A 22,967-nucleotide genomic window follows, 5' to 3' on the forward strand; every position below is an offset into this window, starting at 1 on the left:
AATAGAGGGGAATAAAACTACAGAGATAAGGACAGGCCTAAAAAAAGAAGCTAGCTGCCTTTTTGATGACCTTATATTTCATTTAAAAATATGTGACCGACTTGGCCCAGCCTCTCTTCCAACTTTTCTCCAACTCTCTATCGCCCTCTACTGCTTAGGCTGTCTCATTTCAATGCAGTTCAACTCAGCAAATATGATTAAGGAAAAAGTATTACATATTTGTGGCCCAGTCCCTGACTTTAGTTATCTGCATCACCCTTAACCAAGTTCTGCTCTGTTTTTGGTCCTGTGTCCAGCACAACAGATATAGAGCTCACAGTCTGGTTGGGACACAGCCTTTCATGACTTTGGGGGCTGGACAAGAAACATTTCTAGAACAGGAATGACTCTGAGCTAGGCACTGTGCTAAGCATACTGCATACATGCAATTTTAGTCCTACTGACAGCCATACAAGGGATCTTCTTTTTTTAAAATTTATTTAATTTATTTTTGGCTACGTTGGGTCTTCGTTGCTGTGTGTGGGCTTTCTCTAATTGTGGTGAGCAGGGGTTACTCTTTGTTGCAGTGCACAGGCTTCTCATTGTGGTGGCTTCTCTTGTTGCAGAGCATGGGCTCTAGGCACGCGGGCTCAGTAGTTGTGGCTCACGGGCTCTAGAGTGCAAGCTCAGTAGTTGTGGCACAAGGGCTTAGTTGCTCTGTAGCATGTGGGATCTTCCCCGACCAGGGCTCAAACCCATGTCCCCTACATTGGCAGGTGGATTTTTAACCACTGCACTACCAGGGAAGCCCACAAGGGATCTTCATTTACAGAAGAGGAATCAGGCTCACAAATGTGATTGGGTCAAGGTCACAATTTAGTAAACATAGGACATAGACTCTGATTGAGATCTGTCTGCCCTCCAAAGCCAGTCATCCCCTACTACATTATATCAGAATAGACCAAGTGGGGTGGAACACTGAAGTCAGAGGATCTAAATCTACTCTAGGAGTGTATGGTTGTTGCATCTGGGAAGACATTACAGAGGAGAAGTTCTCTGATTTGAGAAGGGTAGTCCACGCATCAAGAGCAATAGTAAACAGGGACACAAACCTGGGACTGATCCAGAGAACAGAAAGTTGGGTGGGATATGGGGGAGGAGAGGCAGGAGATGAGGCTAGAATCAGATTGTACAGGGCTTTGGAGGCCAGCCAAATGAAGGTGAACTCAAAATCAAAGGTCAGGGCTTCTCTATCTAAGACATGTGTACTGAGGGAATCTCCCAAGGTGATCGGGGGTTTGAGAAACCACTAGTAAATGTGGTATAGCAACTGGAATGTGTTATGCTACAAAGGATGTATTATGGAATTGAATGTAAAAACAAATGAACTTTTAAAATAAAACTGGGATTTCAAAGACATTTCCCACGTGCAGTAAGCTGCTCTACAATAAGTCTACTCTGATGCCATTAGGGATAGGTTAATAATGAAGCCATTTGGGAAGCATTGCTATAGGTAATGGGAAACCATGGATTGAGCTCCACTGAGGGCTCTAGAGGAGGAATGGCTGGGACTCAAAGATGTATAGGAACTGACTGTCTTTGGAGAACTTTCAGTCTAGGCTTTATGGAGCCAATGATTCTGAGCAGGAGAAAAAGCAAAAACCAGCTGAAGTTCCTTTCCTCTTTCCCATGTCTTTGACATGTTCCTCTTGTACCTCATTCTTTTATTTAAAAAAGATTTACGGCACAACTCTCTCACTTCCTGTGTGACCTTGAACAAGTTAACCTGTCTGTACCTCAGTTTCCTCATTGGGGGAATGGGGATAACAATAATTCCTACCCCATAGGGTCACAATGAGTGCCATGAGAATTAGTATAAAGCTCTTAGAATAGAATCTGGAACAAAGTTCAGCACTGTTTAAGCATTAGCTATTATAACAGTATTATTACTGCAACCAGTACAGCTACTGTGTTCCAGTTATCATCTTCCATAGCCATTCATTCCTTAGGTCATTCATGTTGGAGGCACGGGGTAGGTCTGGGAGGAAAGCAGAGATGAACCAGATTTTTCACTGCACTGTTACAGACTTGTGAACACTGGTTTGTCTAGCTACACCTGGCACATAGTAGGTGCTCAAAATACTTGCTGAAAGAATAAACATATGCCTTCCTACTAAACTGCAAGCTCTTTAAAGGCAGGGACCATACTTCCTAGCTGTTGTATTACTAAAACCAAGCACTTGGTGACGCACAGAGGCGCTTAGGGAACACCGAATTAACGAATGAATGGAATAAATGACTGCAGGCAGAGAAGCATTAAGACCACAAGGCTGGCACAAAGTGCTGCAGAAAGACTGCTACCACTTTCAGGAGTGGGCTGACCAGAGGGAAAGAAGGGACGGCCAAAGACTAACAGCATGAAGACAGAGGAGAGCCTAGGCTCCGGGAACGGTGCCTTCCGGCGCCCGGGTGACCGCGGACCTCGGCGGCACGCTCCTCCCAGGCCCCGCCCCTCCGCCGGCTCACGTGACCGTGGGGCGGGCGGGCGGCGTGGATAGGGCCAGAGTGGCTGGGTGATTTTGGCTGGGCGAGTAAGAGCCATGGCGGGCGTGGTGGATTTCCAGGACGAGGAGCAGGTGAAGTCCTTTCTGGAGAACATGGAGGTGGAGTGCAACTATCAGTGCTACCGCGAGAAGGACCCGGACGGTGAGCGCCGCCTGCATGGCCTTAAGGACACGTGAGGGCTCGGTGCGCAGGGGCGAGGGGCTGGACGGGTCACGCGAGAGACCTCTGAGAGGATCTGGAAGGGGCCGCAGGCCGGACACGCGGGGTCTGTAGGACGCGGACGGCTCTTTGTGTGTTGGGGAGGGGCGGGATGGGTTCCACGTGACTTGCGGGGCTTGCAGCCAGGGCTTACTCAGCCGGCACCGAGACTGGAGGCCGGGCTGGAAGGAAGAGAAGCGCGCGGGCGTTTGGAGTAGAGGGACTGGGGCTATATCAGTGAACTGATAAAACGTCCTGTCCTCGTGGAGCTTACATTCTAGTGGGGGGTATTGGGCAATAAACATAAGAAAATAAATGAGATAGTGTGTTAGAAGGTAGTAAGTGCAATGGGAAGAAGAACTGACTGAGAGGTATCAGGAGTTCAGGAGGGCAATTTTAAATTGAGAGGTCAGGGAGAATTTGGGAGAGTGGCATTTGAACAGTGTTGAAGAAGGTAAGGGAGAATCATGCCAGGCAGAGGTAACAGCTAGTGAAAAGGTTCTGAGGCGTGAATGTGCCCCGTGTGTTCTGGGAACATTGAGTTGACTTAAGTGTGTGGGTGGATGGTGATGTCCAGAAGGGGCCACCCAGAGCAGCCAGTACCTTTGGGTGGTTTTCTTCTTCTTACTTCATTTTTATAAAGGGGGGGAAAATGGCACTGGCCCTACCTTCAAATAGCTTGCAGTCTAGCTTGAAGCTGACCAGCTACACAGAGTTGCTCTGCAGTGTCAAATGGCTTAAAAAGAACCCAGAGTTGTTCTTTGAGGGCTGGTCTATGCCCTGAGTGTAGGGAGATTTCACAGGAGTTGGAGTCACTGAGGAGCAGAATGGTTGGGGAAGACTTCTGGAAGAGGTCAGGAGGGATAGGCAAGTAGTGTTGTTAAAATGGAGCAGAGGAAGAGAAGAAAATGCTCTTTTGAAAGGTTGAAGTCAGAATGTAGTCAGAAATAAGATTGACAGGGACCCTGGGCCACAGTGTGTCAGACCTTTTTTTTTTTTTTGACATCTTTATTGGAGTATAATTGCTTTAATATAATATATATTATAATATATTATATTATATTATAATATAATGTAATTGCTTTAATGGTGTGTTAGTTTCTGCAGTATAACAAAGTGAATCAGCTATACATATACATATATCCCCACATCTCCTCCCCCTTGTGTCTCCCTCCCACCTTCCCTATTCCACCCCCCTAGGTGGTCACAAAGCACCCAGTTGATCTCCCTATGCTATGCCACTGCTTCCCACTAGCTATCTGTTTTACATTGGTAGTGTATATAAGTCCATGCCAGTCTCTCACTTTGTCCCAGCGTACCCTTCCCCCTCCCCGTGTCCTCAAGTCCATTCTCTACATCTGTGTCTTTATTCCTGTCCTGCCCCTAGGTTCTTCAGAACCATTTTTTTTTCTTGGATTCCATATATATGTGTTAGCATACTGTATTTGTTTTTCTCTTTCTGACTTACTTCACTCGTATGACAGACTCTGGGTCCATCCACCTCATTACAAATAACTCAATTTCGTTTCTTTTTAAGTCAGAGTAATATTCCATTGTATATATGTGCCATATCTTCTTTATTCAGTCATCTGTCCATGGACACTTAGGTTGCTTCCATGTTCTGGCTATTGTAAATAGAGCTGCACAGAGTCATGTGGTACATGACTCTTTTTGAATTATGGTTTTCTCAGAGTATATGCCCAGTAGTGGGATTGCTGAGTCGTACAGTAGTTCTATTTTTAGTTTTTTAAGGAACCTCCATACTGTTCTCCATAGTGGCTGAATCAATTTACATTCCCACCAACAGCGCAAGAGGGTTCCCTTTTCTCCACACCCTCTCCAGCATTTATTGTTTGTAGATTTTTTGATGATGGCCATTCTGACTGGTGTGAGGTGATACCTCATTGTAGTTTTGATTTGCATTTCTCTAATGATTAGTATGTTGAGCATTCTTTCATGTGTTTGTTGGCAATCTGTATATCTTCTTTGGAGAAATGTCTATTTAGGTCTTCTGCCCATTTTTGAATTGGGTTGTTTGTTTTTATATTGAGCTGCATGAGCTGCTTGTAAATTTTGGAGATTAATCCTTTGTCAGTTGCTTCATTTGCAAATATTTTCTCCCATTCTGAGGGTTGTCTTTTCGTCTTGTTTATGGAGTATGTCAGACCTTGAATGCTACGGAAAGACATTTAGACTTTTATTCTGTAGGCAGTGGAGAGCCATACATGCTTTTGTACTCTGGAGATATACAGAGCAGTGAAGTAGGGGAGGGTGGGCATATAAGAAGGGCAGGCTGCGGCATTTTAGAAGGAGAGCCCGAGAGGAAGCTGTAGTTACTATAGCTACTTCTATATTACTCTTCAAAATCATCATTTCTCGCCTGGATTACTGAAATAGCCTTCTAACTTGGCTCTCTATTTGCACCGTCACTCCCTTAAAATCTATTCTCAACTCACAGACTGAAATTTAAATTTTTATTTTGTTATTTTAAATGTTTATTAGATTTTTAAATGACAAAATAACACATTTTTGTTATTATCAGTGTTGGAGTGTGTCCCTTCACACTTAACTTCCTCCATATTCATCCAGACATATACAAACATATATATTAGAATGACCTTTTAAAAGTGCAAATCAGGGCTTCCCTGGTGGCGCAGTGGTTGAGAATCCGCCTGCCGATGCGGGGAACACGGGTTCGTGCCCCGGTCTGGGAAGATCCCACATGCTGCGGAGCGGCTGGGCCCGTGATCCATGGCCGCTGAGCCTGCGCGTCTGGAGCCTGTGCTCCGCAACGGGAGAGGCCACAGCAGTGAGACGCCCGTGTACTGAAAAAAAAAAAAAAGCTTTTTAAAACCCTCCAGTGGTTTGCCATTGGCTTGGAGTAAAATCCCAATTTCTTCCTATCTTCTACAAGGCCCTGTGATTGGTCCCTGCCTTCTCCTCACTTCCTGCCTCTTTCTTCCTGAATCCAGCCACATTATACCTTATTTGTGCCAAGCTTATTCCCTCTTTTGGGTCTTTTTATTTACTGTTCCTTGTGCCTGAGACTTTCTGCCTCCTTCCCATTTCATTGTCTTTAAATAGCTAGTTCATTCATGTTATTCACATCTCAGCTCACACATCAAAGTCCCCAATAAGGCCCTCCCTGATCGCCCAGTCTATGTTAACCATTCCCCCAACATGCATAACGAACTATCTTTTTTTTTTTTTTTTTTTTTTTTTTTTTTTTTTTTTTTCAGTAAGCGGCCTCTCACTGCTGTGGCCTCTCCCGTTGCGGAGCACAGGCTCTGGATGCGCAGGCTCAGCGGCCATGGCTCACGGGCCCAGCCGCTCCACGGCATGTGGGATCTTCCTGGACCAGGGTACGAACCCGTGTCCCCTGCATCAGCAGGCGGACTCTCAACCACTGCGCCCCCAGGGAAGCCCACAATGAACTATCTTATCATCCTGTTTTAGTTCAGTCATATTTGTTTATTAAGGTTTGAATGCATCTTACTAGCCTATTTACTTATTTATTGTATTTCCTCCTCTACAATGTAATTTTTAGGCAGGCAAGTGACTGTATTCCCAGCAACTAAAGCAGTATCTTGTACATTGGTGCAGATAGATGCTCAAATATTTGTTGAATGAAAATGAACAAGAGATGGGTGTTATTGTGGATGAAAAAAAAGGGACAGAGGAGAGAGATGTTAAGGAGAGGCTTGCTGGGACTAGAGACTGCCAAGGAGAGGGAGTCTACTTCCAAATCCTTTGGTAGCTGCCATTTCGACTCTTTCTTCTTCTTCTTTTTTTTTTTTTTTTTTTTTTTTGGTATGTGGGCCTCTCACTGTTGTGGCCTCTGCCGTTGCGGAGCACAGGCTCCGGACGCACAGACTCAGCGGCCGTGGCTCACGGGCTTAGCCGCTCCACGGCATGTGGGATCTTCCTGGACCGGGACACGAACCTGTGTCCCCTGCATCGGCAGGCGGACTCTCAACCACTGCGCCACCAGGGAAGCCTGACTCTTTCTTCTTAATGTACCCAGCCTGGCCAAGGATTAAGGTATAGTCATCAAAGCATCCCTTTCTTGCAGCTATGAAGACTAGCCCATGGACCCTGTTGGTTCTCAGTGTTTTACTGCTGAACTTCCTGAGAAGTTCCAAAACTAGTAAAGTTTCATTATGGAAGCCAGTGCGTCCTTGGACCTTGCTGACAGGGAACAGAGGGCTGGTGAGTGGTGGAGCCAGTGCGGGGCCAAGGTCTCCCCAGTCTGTACATTGCTCAGTCCTAGGCTGAGGGCAGACAGTGCCATTTGTAGGAGTGGCTGAACACTACCTGCATCCTTTGTGGCGAATTCACCTTGGCACACCTCAGGAGGAGAGAGCCTGGTCCTAAATAAAAGGCACATCTGGCCTGCCACACCTGGACCCTCCCCACTGCCCCAGACTTGAACAGCAGCTTTTGCCCTTTCCTCACAGGTTGCTATCGGCTGGTGGACTATTTGGAAGGGATCCAGAAGAATTTTGATGAGGCTGCCAAGGTGTTGAAGTTCAACTGTGAAGAGAACAAACACAGTGATAGCTGCTACAAACTGGGGGCCTATTATGTGACTGGGAAAGGTAAGAAGGGGCCTGCTTTCTTTGGTCCTTATCATTGATGGTAGTGCTGACATCACATCCTGAGGCTCATACTGAGCCCTCTTTACAGAAGGGTCCTCACAGGCATTGGGGAAGCATGTTGTAGGAAAATTTGGAGTCAAGAGTTTAGAAAAGTGTTGGAGGGATGAGCACAGCCTTTCAAGTCAGGCAGACCTTAAGTAATGCTGTTTGCAAGTAGTGGGACCTTGAGCCGGTCACGTTAACTCTGTGCGTCAGTTATATCACCTGTAAAATGGAGAAAAAAATAGTACTTGCTTCACAGGGTTGTTGTGAGGATTAAATAAGGTAATGTAGGTAAAGGCATCAACATGTGCCTGGCACAGAGGAAGGGACCAATAATTAATTCCTTTCCATCTGCTTTTCTCCTCATGACCTAATTGCAGTTGGTATTCAGTAGTGTTTAAGTTATCTATTGCTAAATAACAAATTATCCCAACAAACCTATCATTTCACATAGTTTCTGTGGGTCAGGAATTTGGGAGTGGCTGAGCTGTGTGCCTCAGGGTCTCTCAGTGAGGTTGCAGTCAAGACATTAGCCAGGGAGCCAGGGCTGTCCTCCTTTGAAGGTTTGACTGGAACCAGAGTTTCCAATCCTAAGCTGGCTCGCTCACATGGCTGTTGGTGAAGCTTCTGTTCCTTGCCAGCTGTTGTCAGGAGGCCTCAGTTCCTTGTCACATGGATCTCTTCATGGGCTACTTGTATGTCCTGGTGACATGGCATCTGGCTTCCTCCAGAGTGAGTGTTCCCAAGAAGGGAGCAAGATGGAATCCACAGTGTCTTTTATACTATACCCTTGGAAGTCACACACTTTTCATTTCTACCCCACTCTGTTTATTAGAAATGAGTCAGTAAGTTTAGCTTACACTAATTGGAATAAACTTAAATTCCACCTGTTGAAGGAAGGAATATCAAGAATTTATGGGCTGGGACTTCCCTGGTGGCACAATGGTTAAGAATCTGCCTGCCAATGCAGGGGACACGGGTTCAAGTCCCGGTCCAGGAAGATCCCACGTACTGTGAAGCAACTAAGCCTTGTTCCACAACTACTGAGCCTGTGCTCTAGAACCTGCGAGCTACAACTACTGAACCTGCATGCCACAACTGCTGAACCTGCGTGCCACAACTACTGAAGCCCACATGCCTGGATCCCATAACAAGAGAAGCCACCACAATGAGAGGCCTGCACACCACAATGAAGAGTAGCCCCCACTCGCCACCACAACTAGAGAAAGCCCGCACACAGCAACGAAGACCCAACGCAGCCAAAAATACATTTATTTAAATAAATTAAGAAAAAAAGAATTTATGGGCATATTGTAAAACCACCACAAATAGGGAATATGACTTTAGACAGGCAATTCTTTTTTTGCTCACTAGATCATGAGCTTCTTGAGGATTATCCCTTGTTCCCAGTACCCAGTGAAGCCTGGTTAGAAGGATGGTCAGTGAAAGTTTGATGAAGAGGATGTCTTTTTAAATCTCTGGAGCTGTGTGGGCTTTTTCTCCCTTCACATGGGACATGGGGTCTGTGGTAGTCTCAAAGTTGAAGAAAGTTTAGGATTAATAGGAATATCAAGTTCCCTTGCTTGAGCAGAGGAGCATTTCTTTGGCCTAGTAACTCTCCTAGTATCTTTTCCTAAGGAAATAACTGGAAATGCAAATAAATATTATATGCAAAGATTCTCACCCTAGCATTATCTATCTGGCAGAATTTTATTTTCATTAATTTATAATTTATAAGTAATATATAACTGCATTATATTAATTATTAAAAAAAAATCTATGTGCCAACAGTAGCAGTTTAGTTAAATAAATAATGTTACTTCCAGCAGCTGGAATGTTATTTAGCCCATTAAAAAATAATGTTTCTGGGGCTTCCCTGGTGGCGCAGTGGTTGGGATTCCGCCTGCCGAGGCAGGAGACATGGGTTCGTGCCCTGGTCCGGGAAGATCCCACAAGCCGCGGAGCGGCTGGGCCCGTGAGCCATGGCCGCTGGACCTGCGCGTCCGGAGCCTGTGCTCCGCAGTGGGAGAGGCCACAGCAGTGAGAGGCCCATGTACCACAAAAAAAAAAAAATGTTTCGGGACTTCCCTCATGGCACAGTGGTTAAGAATCTGCCTGCCAATGCAGGGGACACAGGTTCGAGCCCTGGTCTGGGAAGATCCCACATGCCTCGGAGCAGCTAAGCCTGTGCACCACAACTACTGAGCCTATGCTCTAGAGCCTGTGAGCCACAACTACTGAACCCGCACGCCTAGAGCCTGTGCTCCGCAGCAAGAGAAGCCACCGTATTGAGAAGCCCACGCACCGCAACAAAGAGTAGCCTCTGCTCGCTGCAACTAGAGAAAGCCCGTGTGCAGCAATGAAGACCCAGTGCAGCCAAAATTAAATAAATAAATTTATTTTAAAAAAATAAAAATAAATAATGTTTCTACATAAGCAGAACACTCTACTGACATAAATCACAGTGAGATCCTTTTTGACCCACCTCCTAGAGTAAGGGAAATAAAAGCAAAAATAAACAAAAAGGACCTAATGAAAGTTAAGTTTTTGCATAGCAAAGGAAACCATAAACAAGACAAAAAGACAACCCTCAGAATGGGAGAAAATATTTGCAAACAAAACAACCAACAAAAGATTAATCTCCAAAATATATAAGCAGCTCATGCAGCTCAATATCCAAAAACAAACAATCCAATCCAGAAATGGGCAGAAGGCCTAAATAGACGTTTTTCCAAAGAAGATACACAGATTGCCAACAAATACATGAAAATATGCTCAACATCACTAATCATTGGAGAAATGCAAATCAAAACCACAGTGAGGTATCACCTCACACTGGTCAGAATGGCCATCAAAAAATCTAGAAACAATAAATGCTGGAGAGGGTGTGGAGAAAAGGGAACCCTCTTGCACTGTTGGTGGGAATGTAAATTGATACAGCCACTATGGAGAACAGTATGGAGGTTCCTTAAAAACCTAAAAATAGAACTACCATATGACCCAGCAATCCCACTACTGGGCATATACCCTGAGAAAACCATAATTCAGAAAGAGACATGTACCATGATGTTCATTGCAGCACTGTTTATAACAGCCAGGACATGGAAGCAACTAAAATGTCCATCAACAGATGAATGGATAAAGAAGATATGGCACATACATACAATGGATATTACTCAGCCATAAAAATGAATGAAATTGAGTTATTTGCAGTGAGGTGGATGGACCCAGAATCTGTCATACAGAGTGAAGTAAGTCAGAGCAAAACAAATACCATATGCTAACATGTATATACGGAATCTAAAAAGTGGTACTGATGAACCTAGTGGCAGAACAGGAATAAAGACGCAGACGTAGAGAACGGACTTGAGGACACGGTGGGGAAGGGGGAGCTGGGATGAAGTGAGAGAGCAGCATTGACATATGTACACAACCAAATGTAAAATGAATGGCTAGTGGGAAGCTGCTGTACAGCACAAGGAGATCAACTTGGTGCTTTGTGACGACCTAGAGGGGTGGGATAGGGAGGGTGGGAGGGAGGCGCAAGAGGGAGAGGGGATATGGGGATACATGTATATGTATAGCTGATTCAGTTTGTTGTACAGCAGAAACTAACACAACATTGTAAAGCAATTATACTCCAATAAAGATGTGAAAAAGAAAAAAAATAATGTTTTAAAATAATTTTTGTTGACAGGAAAGGTTTATGATACAATGTTCAGGGAAGAAAGCTGAACACAAAATTACGTGTGATGTGAACTCAGCTATATAACACTGTGCAAAAATAAAAATGTTCCTGGCTGTTTAACCTCTGAATTTGTGTCTTGGTAAAGTTTTGGGTTCTTTTTGTCTTTAGATCATATTTTACTACATTTTCCACAGGGACTTTGAGTTCCTTATTGAATTAAGGAGAACAAAAGAGGTTGTGGAGGTTGTGAAAATATTTTCCCTTCTCTTTGACAAACTTATGTGATAAATGATTGCACTGAGACTTTCTTCTTTCTTAAGTGCTCCTTTGTTGAGCAAATTTTTAGTATTTACTCTGTACAATGAAGCAAAGATGGACCAGTGTGGAGGAAGAAATCCTTTTTTTTTCACCCCCTCCCCAGGGAAGAAGTATTTATACTAATACCTGTTAACCTGGGAGAGCTTGATAAGTATCTTTATAGAGAGACATGTAAAGTACTTTGGGAGTTCAGTTCTGGGAGCATGTCATCATCAGGGGGTGCTGAGAGGAGGAGGCATTGAAACTGGTTCTTAAAGGACAGAGCAGATTTTATTTGCTGGAGGTAGAATAGAGTTATGTCTTCTCTTCAGAATAGAGAGCAGGTAAGCAGGTGAAAGAACACAGAGTGTTTAGAGAATAATACTTAATCCTCTGTTAAGCTGACATTGTTAAATAATTTCCTCGAGGTCAGGTGTTGTCACAGGAGATCCCATTAGCTGATCTTTGCTACTCAGACTCTTTTGGATTGTTAGTTAGGAGACCTTGGGCCCTGCCATGTCTAAAAGTCAATACTGTTGACCCCCCTGCCTAATTCTGAGCCTGAGAATTTGCCCTCTGTTCTGAAAACACACCCAGTGTCCTTTCTTGATAAAGACTGGTTAATAACTCTCCTTTTATCAAGGATAGCTTGGGGCAGGGGGGAAGAGTGGGAGATCACTTTTCATCCTGAGCACTAATTGACAGTGTGGTATCAGGCAAGGCATTTTCCTTCCCTAAGCTACAAATACCTCAATGACAAAATTGGAGTAATAAGGTCAGCTCACACCTTATTCATAGGATTTTTCTGAGCATCAAATGGAAGCACATGTGACTGCTTTGTTAAATTGTAAAACACTCTATCAGTGTGAACAGGTCTGGTTTGTGTTGGTTGCTGCAGACGTTACCCTGGATTGGACACTTAGAGTGACCCAAGGAATATTTTGCCCGGGTGTTTTCATCAGTGAAATCAGCTTTGAACTATTTTTGTGAAGCCATTTAAATGTCTTATGAAAGGAAGTGGAAAGTAACTCTGATATATCTCTTTGATGAAATATTCTTAATAAAACATATGAAGATGGGTTTCTAATGGGGAGTGAAGAACACATGATTACAACATGTAAAAACAAGACCAAACTACATTGAAAAGGTAGTAGGAGGAAATACACCAAAAATTAATAGTGGTGGTCTCTAGGATGTGGCAATGAATGATAAGTTAGTGATGATAATTGCAAACAAACCTTTATCTCTAGGCAAAGCCACTCCAGACTGCATATAGTTGACTGTTTACTGGAAGATTTAACTTGGAGTTCTTACAGGCCTCGCAAACTTAACAAATCCAATATAGAATTCTTAATTGTTTTCTTTTTCTCCCAAATATTGCACCCCTGTTGTCTTCCAGTTTAGCAAGTGGTATCTCCCTACCTTGTAGCTTGTGGCCAGTTTAGCTCTAAAATATGTTTCAGATCTGTCCTGTCTCTCCCTTTCCTGCTACCATATTTATCCAAGCCACATTCCTCTCCTGCTTCATTAATACAGGTATCTAATCTTTCCATAAGGCAACTAAAATGAACTTTTAAGGATATAAACCATGGATTCAATAAAAGATATGAAGCAACTATTTTCAGACATTGGAAAATAGGCAGTGCAGTACAGTGATCCCTGAGAAAAGGGAAACATACAGGATGAGCCCCATGAATGATTGCTTTGGCTTTTTGCCTGGAGGTACTTTTCAGACTAGGTACAAAGAGGTGGAAGCCAAGTAGAGTATGATAGTCTTGCTGAACTGATGAGGCAGAGGTCAGAGTTTGTGGCCACTGAGGCTGCCAGAGTTTGGAGGACAGGATACCAGAGAAGAAGGAGCTACACAGAGAAGGAGCTCCAGATAGCTACATAGGGGTGCTCTTAAGTCTTTGGCTCAGTGTTAAGCTGTACATGCATAGGAGGAGACTCTGAGAGACCTTGCAGTGAAGTTACTGGGGAGGTGTGAACTGGAAAGAGACTCCAGAGGTTTCACAGTGTTGGGAGTTGTTTGAATTCCACCAGCCAGAGTGGAGAGAACTCACTGAATACAGACTGCAGAAAGGTTCCAAAACTTAGAAACAAGCCTCAAAAGGATCAGGCTGATTCACCAATGAATTAATTACTTGCAAGAACAGAACTCAACAGTCTTTAGTAAAAGGTGAAAGATTTATGTGATCTGAAGAGAAGCCAGAGTATAACAGTCTTTAAATGAATACAGCAAAACCAGAGTGAACAAAGTAGGAGTATAACAGTCTTTAAATGAATACAGCAAAACCAGAGTGAACAAAGTAGCATCTACAATGTCCAGCATAAAGTAAGAAATTGCTAAACAGAAAAAAAGCAGTCAATAGAAACAGACCCAGATGTGACAGGGATGTTGGAATTAGCAGTCAAATATTTTTAAACAAAGAAAATAAATTTATTAAAGGGTTTAAATAAAAGATGGACACAATGAATGAACAGATGGAAAATCTCATCACAGAAATTGAAACTATTAAAAAGAACCAAATGAAATCCTGCAATTGAAAAATATAACATTTGAAATGAAAAATTCACTGGACAGGCTTAATAGCAAATTGTACACATCAGAAGGAAATAATCAGTGAATTTGAAAGATCAGTGAACTTGAAGACTGGATTGAAGATGTTATGTAAACTGAAGTACTGAGAGAGAAAAAGCAAAACAACAGCAACACAGAGCCTCAACCTGTGGGGTTCACTATCCCTTAATCTAACATAATGTGTATTGGAGTCCAGAAAGAGAAGAGATTGGGGCAGAAAAAAGTATTTGAAGAAATAACAGTATAAAATTTCCAAATTTGACGAAAAATATCACTCCACAGATCCATGAAGCTTAGTGGATCCAAACAGGATAACCAATGAAATCATACCTAGACACATTATTACCATTTGCTGAAAGCCAAAGGTAAAGAGAAAATCTTAAAAGCAGTCAGAGAAAAAGACACATTGAGGGGAACATTGGTGAGAATAATCCCTGACTTCTCATCAGAAGTAATGTAAGCCAGAAGACAAAAGAACAACATCTTTTAAATGCTGAAAGAAAAAAACTGTCAAACTTGAATTCTACTTTATTGAAAATATTTTTTTAAATGAAGATGGGGAATTCCCTGGCAGTCCAAGGGTTAGGACTCCACACTCTCACTGCTGAGGGCCCAGGTTCAATCCCCGATCAGGGAACTAAATCCCACAAGCTGTGTGGCACAGCCCAAAAAATAAATAAATGAAATGAAATAAATTCATTTTCAGTTAAACAAAAGCTGAGTGAATGAGTCGCTGGCAGACCTACACTACAAGAAAAGTTAAGAAAAGTTGTTTGGGTAGAAGGCAAATGATAAAAAGGTGGACACTAGGATCCATACAAAAGAAGAAAGCACACTGGAATATACATGTAAATGTAAGAATTTTTTCCTCTTTTTTTTTTTTTTTTTTTTTTTTTTTGCGGTACGCGGGCCTCTCGCTTTCGCGGCCTCTCCTGCTGCCACGGCCTCTCCTGCTGCCGCGGCCTCTCCCGCTGCGGAGCATAGGCTCCGGACGCACAGACTCAGCGGCCATGGCCCAAGGGCCCAGCCGCTCCGCGGCATGTGGGATCCTCCCCGACCGGGGCACAAACCCGTGTCCCCTGCATCGGCAGGCGGACTCTCAACCACTGTGCCACCAGGGAAGCCTCCTCATTTATTAATGTCTTTAAAAAACTGAAGCAAAAATAACAGTTACATGTTATGGAGCTTACACTATATAGAAGTCAAACAAGTAAGTAATATATTTAGAGGTAAAACATGACAGCAGTAGTACAAAGGATAGAAATGTGGTAAATAAAAGTGTACTATTGTAAGGTTCTTACTTTATATGTGAAGTGCTGTAATATTCTTGGTAGATTGTGATTAAGTATACATAGTATTTTCACTAGGTAAACCACTGATAAAAGAAGCGTTACTAAAAAGCCAATGATGAGAATGAAATGGACTATTAGAAATATACAATTCAAAAGAATTGTAAGAAAGGGAAAAAAGGAACAAAAAACATTTGGGACAAATGGGAAACAAATAAGGTTGTAGATTTAAACCAAGCTATATCAAGAATTGCATTAAATCTAAGTAAACACTCCAGTAAAAGGCATAGATTTATCAGGCTGGATATAAAAACAAGACCTAATTATATACTGTTTAAATAGAAAGGTGGCAAGAATGCATTCTCAAAACTGAAAGAACTCAGAGGCTGTAGAATCTATACGCTTTTCTAGAAAAATCTATCTGATAACCAGTAAGTAGGTGAATCAAGAGAAATAATTCAGGAATGGAGGAGCTCTGATGAAAAGACTGGTGATGAGCAGAATCCCATTTAGAATGAATGTTGGGATAATTAGGGTTACTGAATAGAATGTAAATAATATAAACCTTTACGTCATAAAAATGCTACAGCATTTACTGAGCACTTATTATGTACTAGGCTCTTTGTAATGACACATGTGAGCTTCCAGAATATGACGTAGATACTATTGTCCTTATTTTACAGATGAGGAAAACTGAGGCTTTGTAGAGTTTAAGTAACTTGTCTAAGGTCACACGGCCAGCAAGTAATGGAGCCAGGACTGGCGCCTAGGTTTTCTGGCTACAGAGCCCAGGCTTTGGTAACCACTGTGCTCCGTGTCTCCCGAAGTTGAAATAACATATCTAACAAAAAATAGAAGGCAGGGCAAGAGAGGTAGGGAGAAGTGTGAGGTGACAACATCCTCATGAATCAATACTGTCTGAAATTTGGTTAAAAAACAAAACAGTGATGCTAACCTTTTAATTATCTATAACTCTAGGGGCTCATTTAGGAAATTTCTCTGTTAAAATATTCATTTGAAGTTAGCAGTTTCTTCAGTTTCACTTCAGTTTGGTTGTCTTAACGATGAATACAAGTAAAATCAAAGTTAAATTTTTTATTTACAAGTAGCATGTGTAATCCAGTTTTTCAGAATACACCTGATCCTTGAACAACATGGGTTTGAACTATGCAGGTCCACTTACAGGTAGATTTTTTTTTCAATAATTAATACTACAGTAGACACAGTCCTCTGCTGGTTGAGTCTGCCAATGTGGAGGAGCCACATTTAGGGAGGGCTGAGTCTTAAGTTATTCTTGGATTTTTGGCTGTGTGGAGAGTGGGCGCCCCTAACCCCCATATCATTCAAGGGTCAACTCTACTTCTGTCTAGCTGTCCATTCAGTCAGCCGACATTTAATTCGAACACATGCTATAAAGATGACTGGAATGGTGTCCTCTTAATGATAATGATAGTTATTTCTAGGTGGTATGTTTGGAGTGACTTTAAAAACTAAACGTTGAGATACTTAAAATGTTTCTCTTTTTGAGAATGGAGATTTGAAATGTTCCATTAAAAAACAAAACAAAAAGAAACAAAGAAAAAAGTGAGCCCTGTCACCACCTCTCCTTAAAATGATCCATTAGCAGTTTCCCGTTGCTCCTAGGATTAAGTGCAAGGTCCTTAAGGAGACCCATCAGACACTCCATGACCTGGCCCCTGCCTGCCTCTCCAGCCTTCCTTCTTTAGTGATTTCTGGGTTCTAGCCACATGGGCTCCTTTTCTCTTTGTATCCTATTCCTGCTGCCTGGAACAATTTTCTTTGCCTTTTTTTTTTTCCACTACATATTTTGTTTTCTTTTCCTTCTTTTTTCTATTATATCACAGCTCAAATGTCCCTTTGGGGAAGCTTTCCTTTTTTTAAATTTAATTTAATTTTATTTTATTTTTGGCTGCGTTGGGTCTTCGTTGCTGCATGCAGGCTTTCTCTAATTGTGGCAAGCGGGAGCTACTCTTCGTTGCAGTGCGCCGGCTTCTCATTGCAGTGGCTTCTCTTGTTGCGGAGCACGGGCTCTAGGCACGCGGGCTTCAGTAGTTGTGGCTCGCGGGCTCTAGAACACAGGCTCAGTAGTTGTGGCACACAGGCTTAGTTGCTCCGAGGCATGTGGGATCTTCCCAGACCAGGGCTCGAACCCGTGTCCCCTGCATTGGCAAGTGGATTCTTAACTAACCACTGCGCCACCAGGGAAGCCCCTGGGGAAGCTTTCCTTGACCTTGCCTCCTAGTTCAGAGCCCTGATACATTCTCATAGCATTCTGTACTTTTTCTCCATATGCTTGTCACACTTACAATCATACGTTTACTTGTGTGCTTGTTTTTTTGTTTTTTTTTTTTGTGGGATATGTGCTTGTTTAATGTCTGTCTCATTAGACCACAAGATTCACAAAGGCAAGGACAGTATCTGTTCCTTAGAACCTAGCATATTAATTGGCAAATAATACACATTCTGTATATATTAAAATTAAACGTTTAATGAAGTGCTTATAAGATGCTATGATCTTGCTGTTACCCGCAGAGGTAGATATTATCATTTCACCCTTTTTACCTGTTTAAGCTTCCTTATAAGATACCATTTGAACAGAAGATTCCATGGCTAAAAAATCTGGAAGGTCTGTGTAGTGTACCAGGCCATCTTCTTTTCATTCTGCCTTAGCTCAAAATATATAAACTTTATTCAGGAATTGCTCCCTGACTTTGGCCTGAGACATTCAGGTTCTGCCCTGGCTTAGGTTGACTTTTTTTTTCCTTCCTTCCAGGTGGACTAACCCAGGATCTGAAAGCTGCCTCCAGCTGCTTTCTGATGGCATGTGAGAAGCCGGGAAAGAAGTCCTTGGAGGCATGCCACAACGTTGGCCTCCTGGCACATGATGGACAGGTCAGTGAGGATGGCCAGCCTGATCTGGAGAGGGCCAGAGACTACTACACAAGGGCCTGCGATGGCAGCTATGCTTCTAGCTGCTTCAACCTCAGTACCATGTTCCTGCAGGGCGCCCCCGGCTTTCCCAAGGACATGGGCGTGGCATGCAAATACTCAGTGAAAGCCTGTGACCTAGGCCATGTCTGGGCCTGTGCCAATGCCAGCCGCATGTACAAGCTGGGGGATGGTGTCGATAAGGACGAAGCTAAAGCTGAAGAGCTAAAAAATCGGGCCCGGCAGCTGCACAAAGAGCAGCAGAAAAATGTCCAGCCTTTAACATTTGGGTAGTATGGCCCACCCTCCTAGGCAACTTGACAGCTTGAGGCTGTCACCTCCTATTTCTGATGCAGTCCTTGGAGGTCAACCTGCTGGAGCAGAAAGACTTGGGATTTAATATCAGTAACTCTGGTTGTATAGACCCATTGCCCCAAAGTGTCACCTACGGGGATGTAGTCTGAAATGTGTATTTCAATCAGTATTCCTTTATCTGGTGTGATCCACATTTATGGGATTTTGGTTCTCAAACTCTTGCAGCTCTGTGAAAAACAGCAAACCAGTGAGCCATAGAGATTGGAGGGGTGGGCAGGAGAGACAGAGCAGGGAGTTGGAAAAATTAGCAGCTACAAGGGCCTGAAAGAATCAGACATCATCATCATTATTTTAGTTGGGAGGGCTTTAAAAATCAGAAAGTATCTTGATTCACATAATAGCGGGTTTAAGGAGCTAAGAACAGTTAAATAGTCATGACTGCACCCTCTGACTTAATCATTGGTGTGGGCTTTCTTTTTGCCTTTAGAGTCAGATCTTTCAACAGATTCAGAGATTGGGAGTTACGAGGTAACAGTTAAAGGCCATTATGATTCAAGGTTGCTAAAGAGGATACAACATAAGCCTTCCTTTAGTGGAGACATTCACAGGTTAAAAGTTAACATCCCGGGCTTCCCTGGTGGTGCAGTGGTTGAGAATCCGCCTGCCAATGCAGGGGCCACGGGTTCGTGCCCCGGTCCGGGAAGATCCCACGTACCGCGGAGCGGCTAGGCCCGTGAGCCATGGCCACTGAGCCTGCGCATCCGGAGCCTGTGCTCCGCAACGGGAGAGGCCACGACAGTGAGAGGCCTGAAAAAAAAGTTAACATCCCCAGGCTGCTCATCTCGCACAGCTAATAAGGTAACTTCAGCTAGGGATTTGAATGCAAGGATTGGTGATACGTTTTGTCCCTCAGAACTGAACCTTTTTAACTGTCCCTGTGAATAAACTATTTTGATTGATTAGTAGTTTGTGTTATTCGTGTTCGCTCCAGATTCTTGGTAGAGATTATGTTCTTTGTGGTGGTTGTGCCTTTTAAGAATGTTTGCTTTTTCTGTTATCTTCCTTACTTGACACTAGGGGGCGAGCTTGTCATTTGCCTGCTGATGACATGATCATTATTTCTGTCATCACAATGTTTTCGGGCTTTCAGTTTTGCCACGTGTATTGGAGAGGATTTGGAAAAATTGAAAGCCTTATACATTGTTGGTGGGATGTAAAATGGTGCAGCCACTATGGAAAACAATATGGCGATTCCTCAAAACATTAAACATAGAATTACCATATGGTCTAGTAGGTTCTACCTTTGGGTATATATCCAAAAGAATTGATAGCAGGGTTTCCAAGGAGTATTTGTACGCCCATGTTCATAGCAGCATTCACAAAAGCCAAAAGGTGGAAACAGGGACTTCCCTGGTGGCGCAGTGGTTAAGAATCCACCTGCCAGTGTAGGGGACACAGGTTCGAGCCCTGGTCCAGGAAGATCCCACATGCCGTGGAGCAACTAAGCCCGCGTGCCACAGCTACTGAAGCCTGCGCACCTAGAGCCCATGCTCCACAGCAACAGAAGCCACCGCAATGAGAAGCCCGTGCACCACAACGAAGAGTAGCCCCTGCTTGCCGCAACTAGAGAAAGCCCGTGCATAGCAATGAAGACCCAACACAGCCAAAAATAAATAAAATAAATTTATTTTTTAAAACTGCAAAGAATAATAATATATTGTCCAGCAGGGTCCAAGGCCATTTCATATGCAGGTTGCTGTGGGAAGGAATAGGTTGATAAGAGCCAGCATGGTTGAGTTTCTCACTTCTGTGCAACCTTTGAGGTAAGGTTTGAAAATGGGTTTTCACACTCTGGTCTCAGCAAACAAGATCATTACTCTGTCTTCTGCCCAGCAGGCAACTATAGCCAACATTTTTCTTCCATCCCAGGCTTGAGCTGGGTGGTGTAATGGGGTAGCAGTTTCATAATTGACCAGTGGTTTGTGTTCTCACTGAAGTCTCAGTGTAGTGCTCAGGGCTGTGAGAAAGGGAATCAGGAGTCCCAGAGAGAGGAGGAGGCTGGGGGGGTCTCGAGATTTGGGTTTTGTCATACAGAGTCACTGATGGGTTTTGAGCGGGAGAATGAAATGATGACATTTGGAAATTAGATCACTGTAGTGTGGAAAATGGATTAAAGAGCCTGTGGTAGTAGGAGGAGGGTGGAGTCAAGCATGGGGTTAAAGAAAAAAAACCCAGATTTCTAGCCTGGGCACATGGATGGATAGGGGAGCCACCCGTATTTATTTGGAGCCTTTGAGATCAAGGGGAACAAAAAACCATTTTTGAGCTGTTTGCTAATTTTTTTTTTTTTTTTTGCGGTATGCGGGCCTCTCACTGTTGTGGCCTCTCCCGTTGCGGAGCACAGGCTCCGGACGCACAGGCTCAGCGGCCATGGCTCACGGGCTTAGTTGCTCCGCGGCATGTGGGATCTTCCCGGACCAGGGCACGAACCCGTGTCTCCTGCATCGGCAGGCGGATTCTCAACCACTGCGCCACCAGGGAAGCCCTGTTTGCTAATTTTTAAAAATATTTAGAAATACTTTACATTTTAATTTGTCAAAGTTTTATGAAATTGCTTGAAAAATTTTGTGAGAGGCAGCATGGCAGAGTTGAAAAGGCCTAGACTTCAGACCCTACAGATGTGGGCAACTCTGGCTTAGTCAAAGAATTACTAAGTGCGAGGGTTAAAGAATGAGAAAATACAAATTAAAAAATAATTGTATGTATTTAAAAAGCATTAAGTAATCACTTTGGGGAAAAAAAAATCAAAACTGCCTTGGCTTCCTGACCTTCGTTTTGCAGTTTAGATCTCTTATTTTGAATTCTACATTGAGGTTGGTGGCACCAGACTCTTTCCAGTTACTAGGCCTGAAGGTCTTAACCTGGGTACCAGTGTGGGTTTTGCCTTTTATTGGCTGTGCCATCCTGGGCAAGTTACCCAACCTTCTGGGTCTCAATTTTGTCACCTCTCACATGGGGATAACAATGCCTTCTACTAGGGTTGTTAAGAAGATTAAATAGTAGCTCCTATCACAGAATGATAACTGTTCCTTTGGAAAGATTTTTATGGGACCAGATTTTACAATTAGATAATTGTTTTCTCTCCAAGTGGCAATGTTTGCTTGTGAGGTCGTCTAGCTTCTAAAGCAGGCTGCCTTTGCTGCCATTCTTTCCACATCCAGGGAGCTGATGGGCCTCAGCTCTCTAGGGGTGTGCAGGCATCAAACAGCTGCAGGAGGCAGCCCTGATGAGGGGCTGGGGTGGGCCCTGCCTTGCCTCCTCCCTTCTCTTGCCCCAGTGGAGAGAGAGTCCCGGAGAAGACTTGCACCTGCTGGGGGCCCAGGGTGGAAACTATTCCCAGCTGGTGCCCCTCCCCAGGCTTGAGGAATGGTGATTGTGTTACAGTTTATAAATCAGGCCTCCCCACTGTCTAAAGGGGAAAGGCCAGAATTCTTTCCCCAACACATGTGTCCCCACCCCCATGATACAGTCCCTCTTCTGTATTTAGCCCCATCTTGTTCCTAACAGGCTTCTGCAACAGCAAACTGCTTGTACTTTCTGCACTCCCCCACCACCCCCGGTCCCTCCCCACCACCCCCGTCCCTCCCCACCACCACTCCCCCAGCCAAAAAAAAAAGTATTAACAAAAACACTCAGGCTTGTTTTTTACTGCCCTGCTTTTTGTTTTGCTGGTTCCTCTGGAATGCCCTTCTACCTTTTAAGTAGAATGCCTTTCATCTTTTAAGGTTCTGGAAGCATTCCCTTCATCCCCCAGGCCAGGATAGAGGTTTTCTCTAGCCGCTACTGCCCCGAGTTTCCATCTGTCACAGTGCTGATTACACTGTGTTATTTGTGTATTTATGGTCTCCACATCCAGCAAGACTCTGAGTTCCTGGAGAACAGGGACTTGAGCCTGGGTACATGCTAGGCCAACAGTGGCTGCTTGCTGAGATGAACAACACAGAGTGGCATCTTAGCCAACCGCCTCAAGATAAATGAGGCTCAGGCTCCTCTCTGCACATCCAAGAACCGGTGTAAGCTGCAGGACTGTACTGATTTTGAAACTAACTGCTTATCAAGTAAAGCTCCTGTTTAAGCCGGAGCTGGCACATGAATGGATCGGTACTCTTTCTTGGATTCTATTCAGGAAGATGTCTTTTAAAAAAAGAATGTTTTTGAAACAATGAATGAAAAGGACCCAGCACAGGGCCACCCTGGCACCCTAAAGTACATGCTCAGTAACTTAATGCCAGCAAACCAATATTAATATCCTCATGGCTAATGAATCACAAGTCCAAGTATGCCACACTTTTCTCTTGGAATACCAAGAATATCTTTCTTGAAATTCTAAGAATTAATGGTCTTTGCTCCTCATTATAATTACCTATTTTCCTGTTTGTCTCCCTGGTTAGTCTATGAAGTTCCAA

At 43.6% G+C, this 22,967-nt stretch overlaps 1 protein-coding gene across 1 annotated transcript; it reads left to right on the forward strand.

The window, feature by feature from the left end:
• The first annotated feature begins 2,507 nt into the window (after nt 1-2,507).
• On the forward strand, nt 2,508-19,122 carry COA7 (cytochrome c oxidase assembly factor 7). The gene is made up of 3 exons (XM_059038151.2): nt 2,508-2,685; nt 7,200-7,340; nt 18,032-19,122. Exons 1-3 carry the CDS (start codon nt 2,580-2,582, stop codon nt 18,478-18,480), a joined length of 696 nt encoding a protein of 231 aa, XP_058894134.1. The 5' UTR covers nt 2,508-2,579; the 3' UTR covers nt 18,481-19,122.
• The last annotated feature ends 3,845 nt before the right edge of the window (nt 19,123-22,967 follow it).

This window comes from Kogia breviceps, chromosome 1, assembly GCF_026419965.1.
Source record: "Kogia breviceps isolate mKogBre1 chromosome 1, mKogBre1 haplotype 1, whole genome shotgun sequence".
NCBI lineage: Eukaryota > Metazoa > Chordata > Mammalia > Artiodactyla > Physeteridae > Kogia > Kogia breviceps.

Bases quoted from the DNA above. Each gene is read 5' to 3' on its own strand.
- COA7 (XM_059038151.2), top strand. From the start codon at position 2,580: ATGGCGGGCGTGGTGGATTTCCAGGACGAGGAGCAGGTGAAGTCCTTT. The intron at 2,686-7,199 runs GTGAGCGCCGCC...CTTTCCTCACAG, and splicing joins CCGCGAGAAGGACCCGGACG to GTTGCTATCGGCTGGTGGAC. The intron at 7,341-18,031 runs GTAAGAAGGGGC...CCTTCCTTCCAG, and splicing joins CTATTATGTGACTGGGAAAG to GTGGACTAACCCAGGATCTG.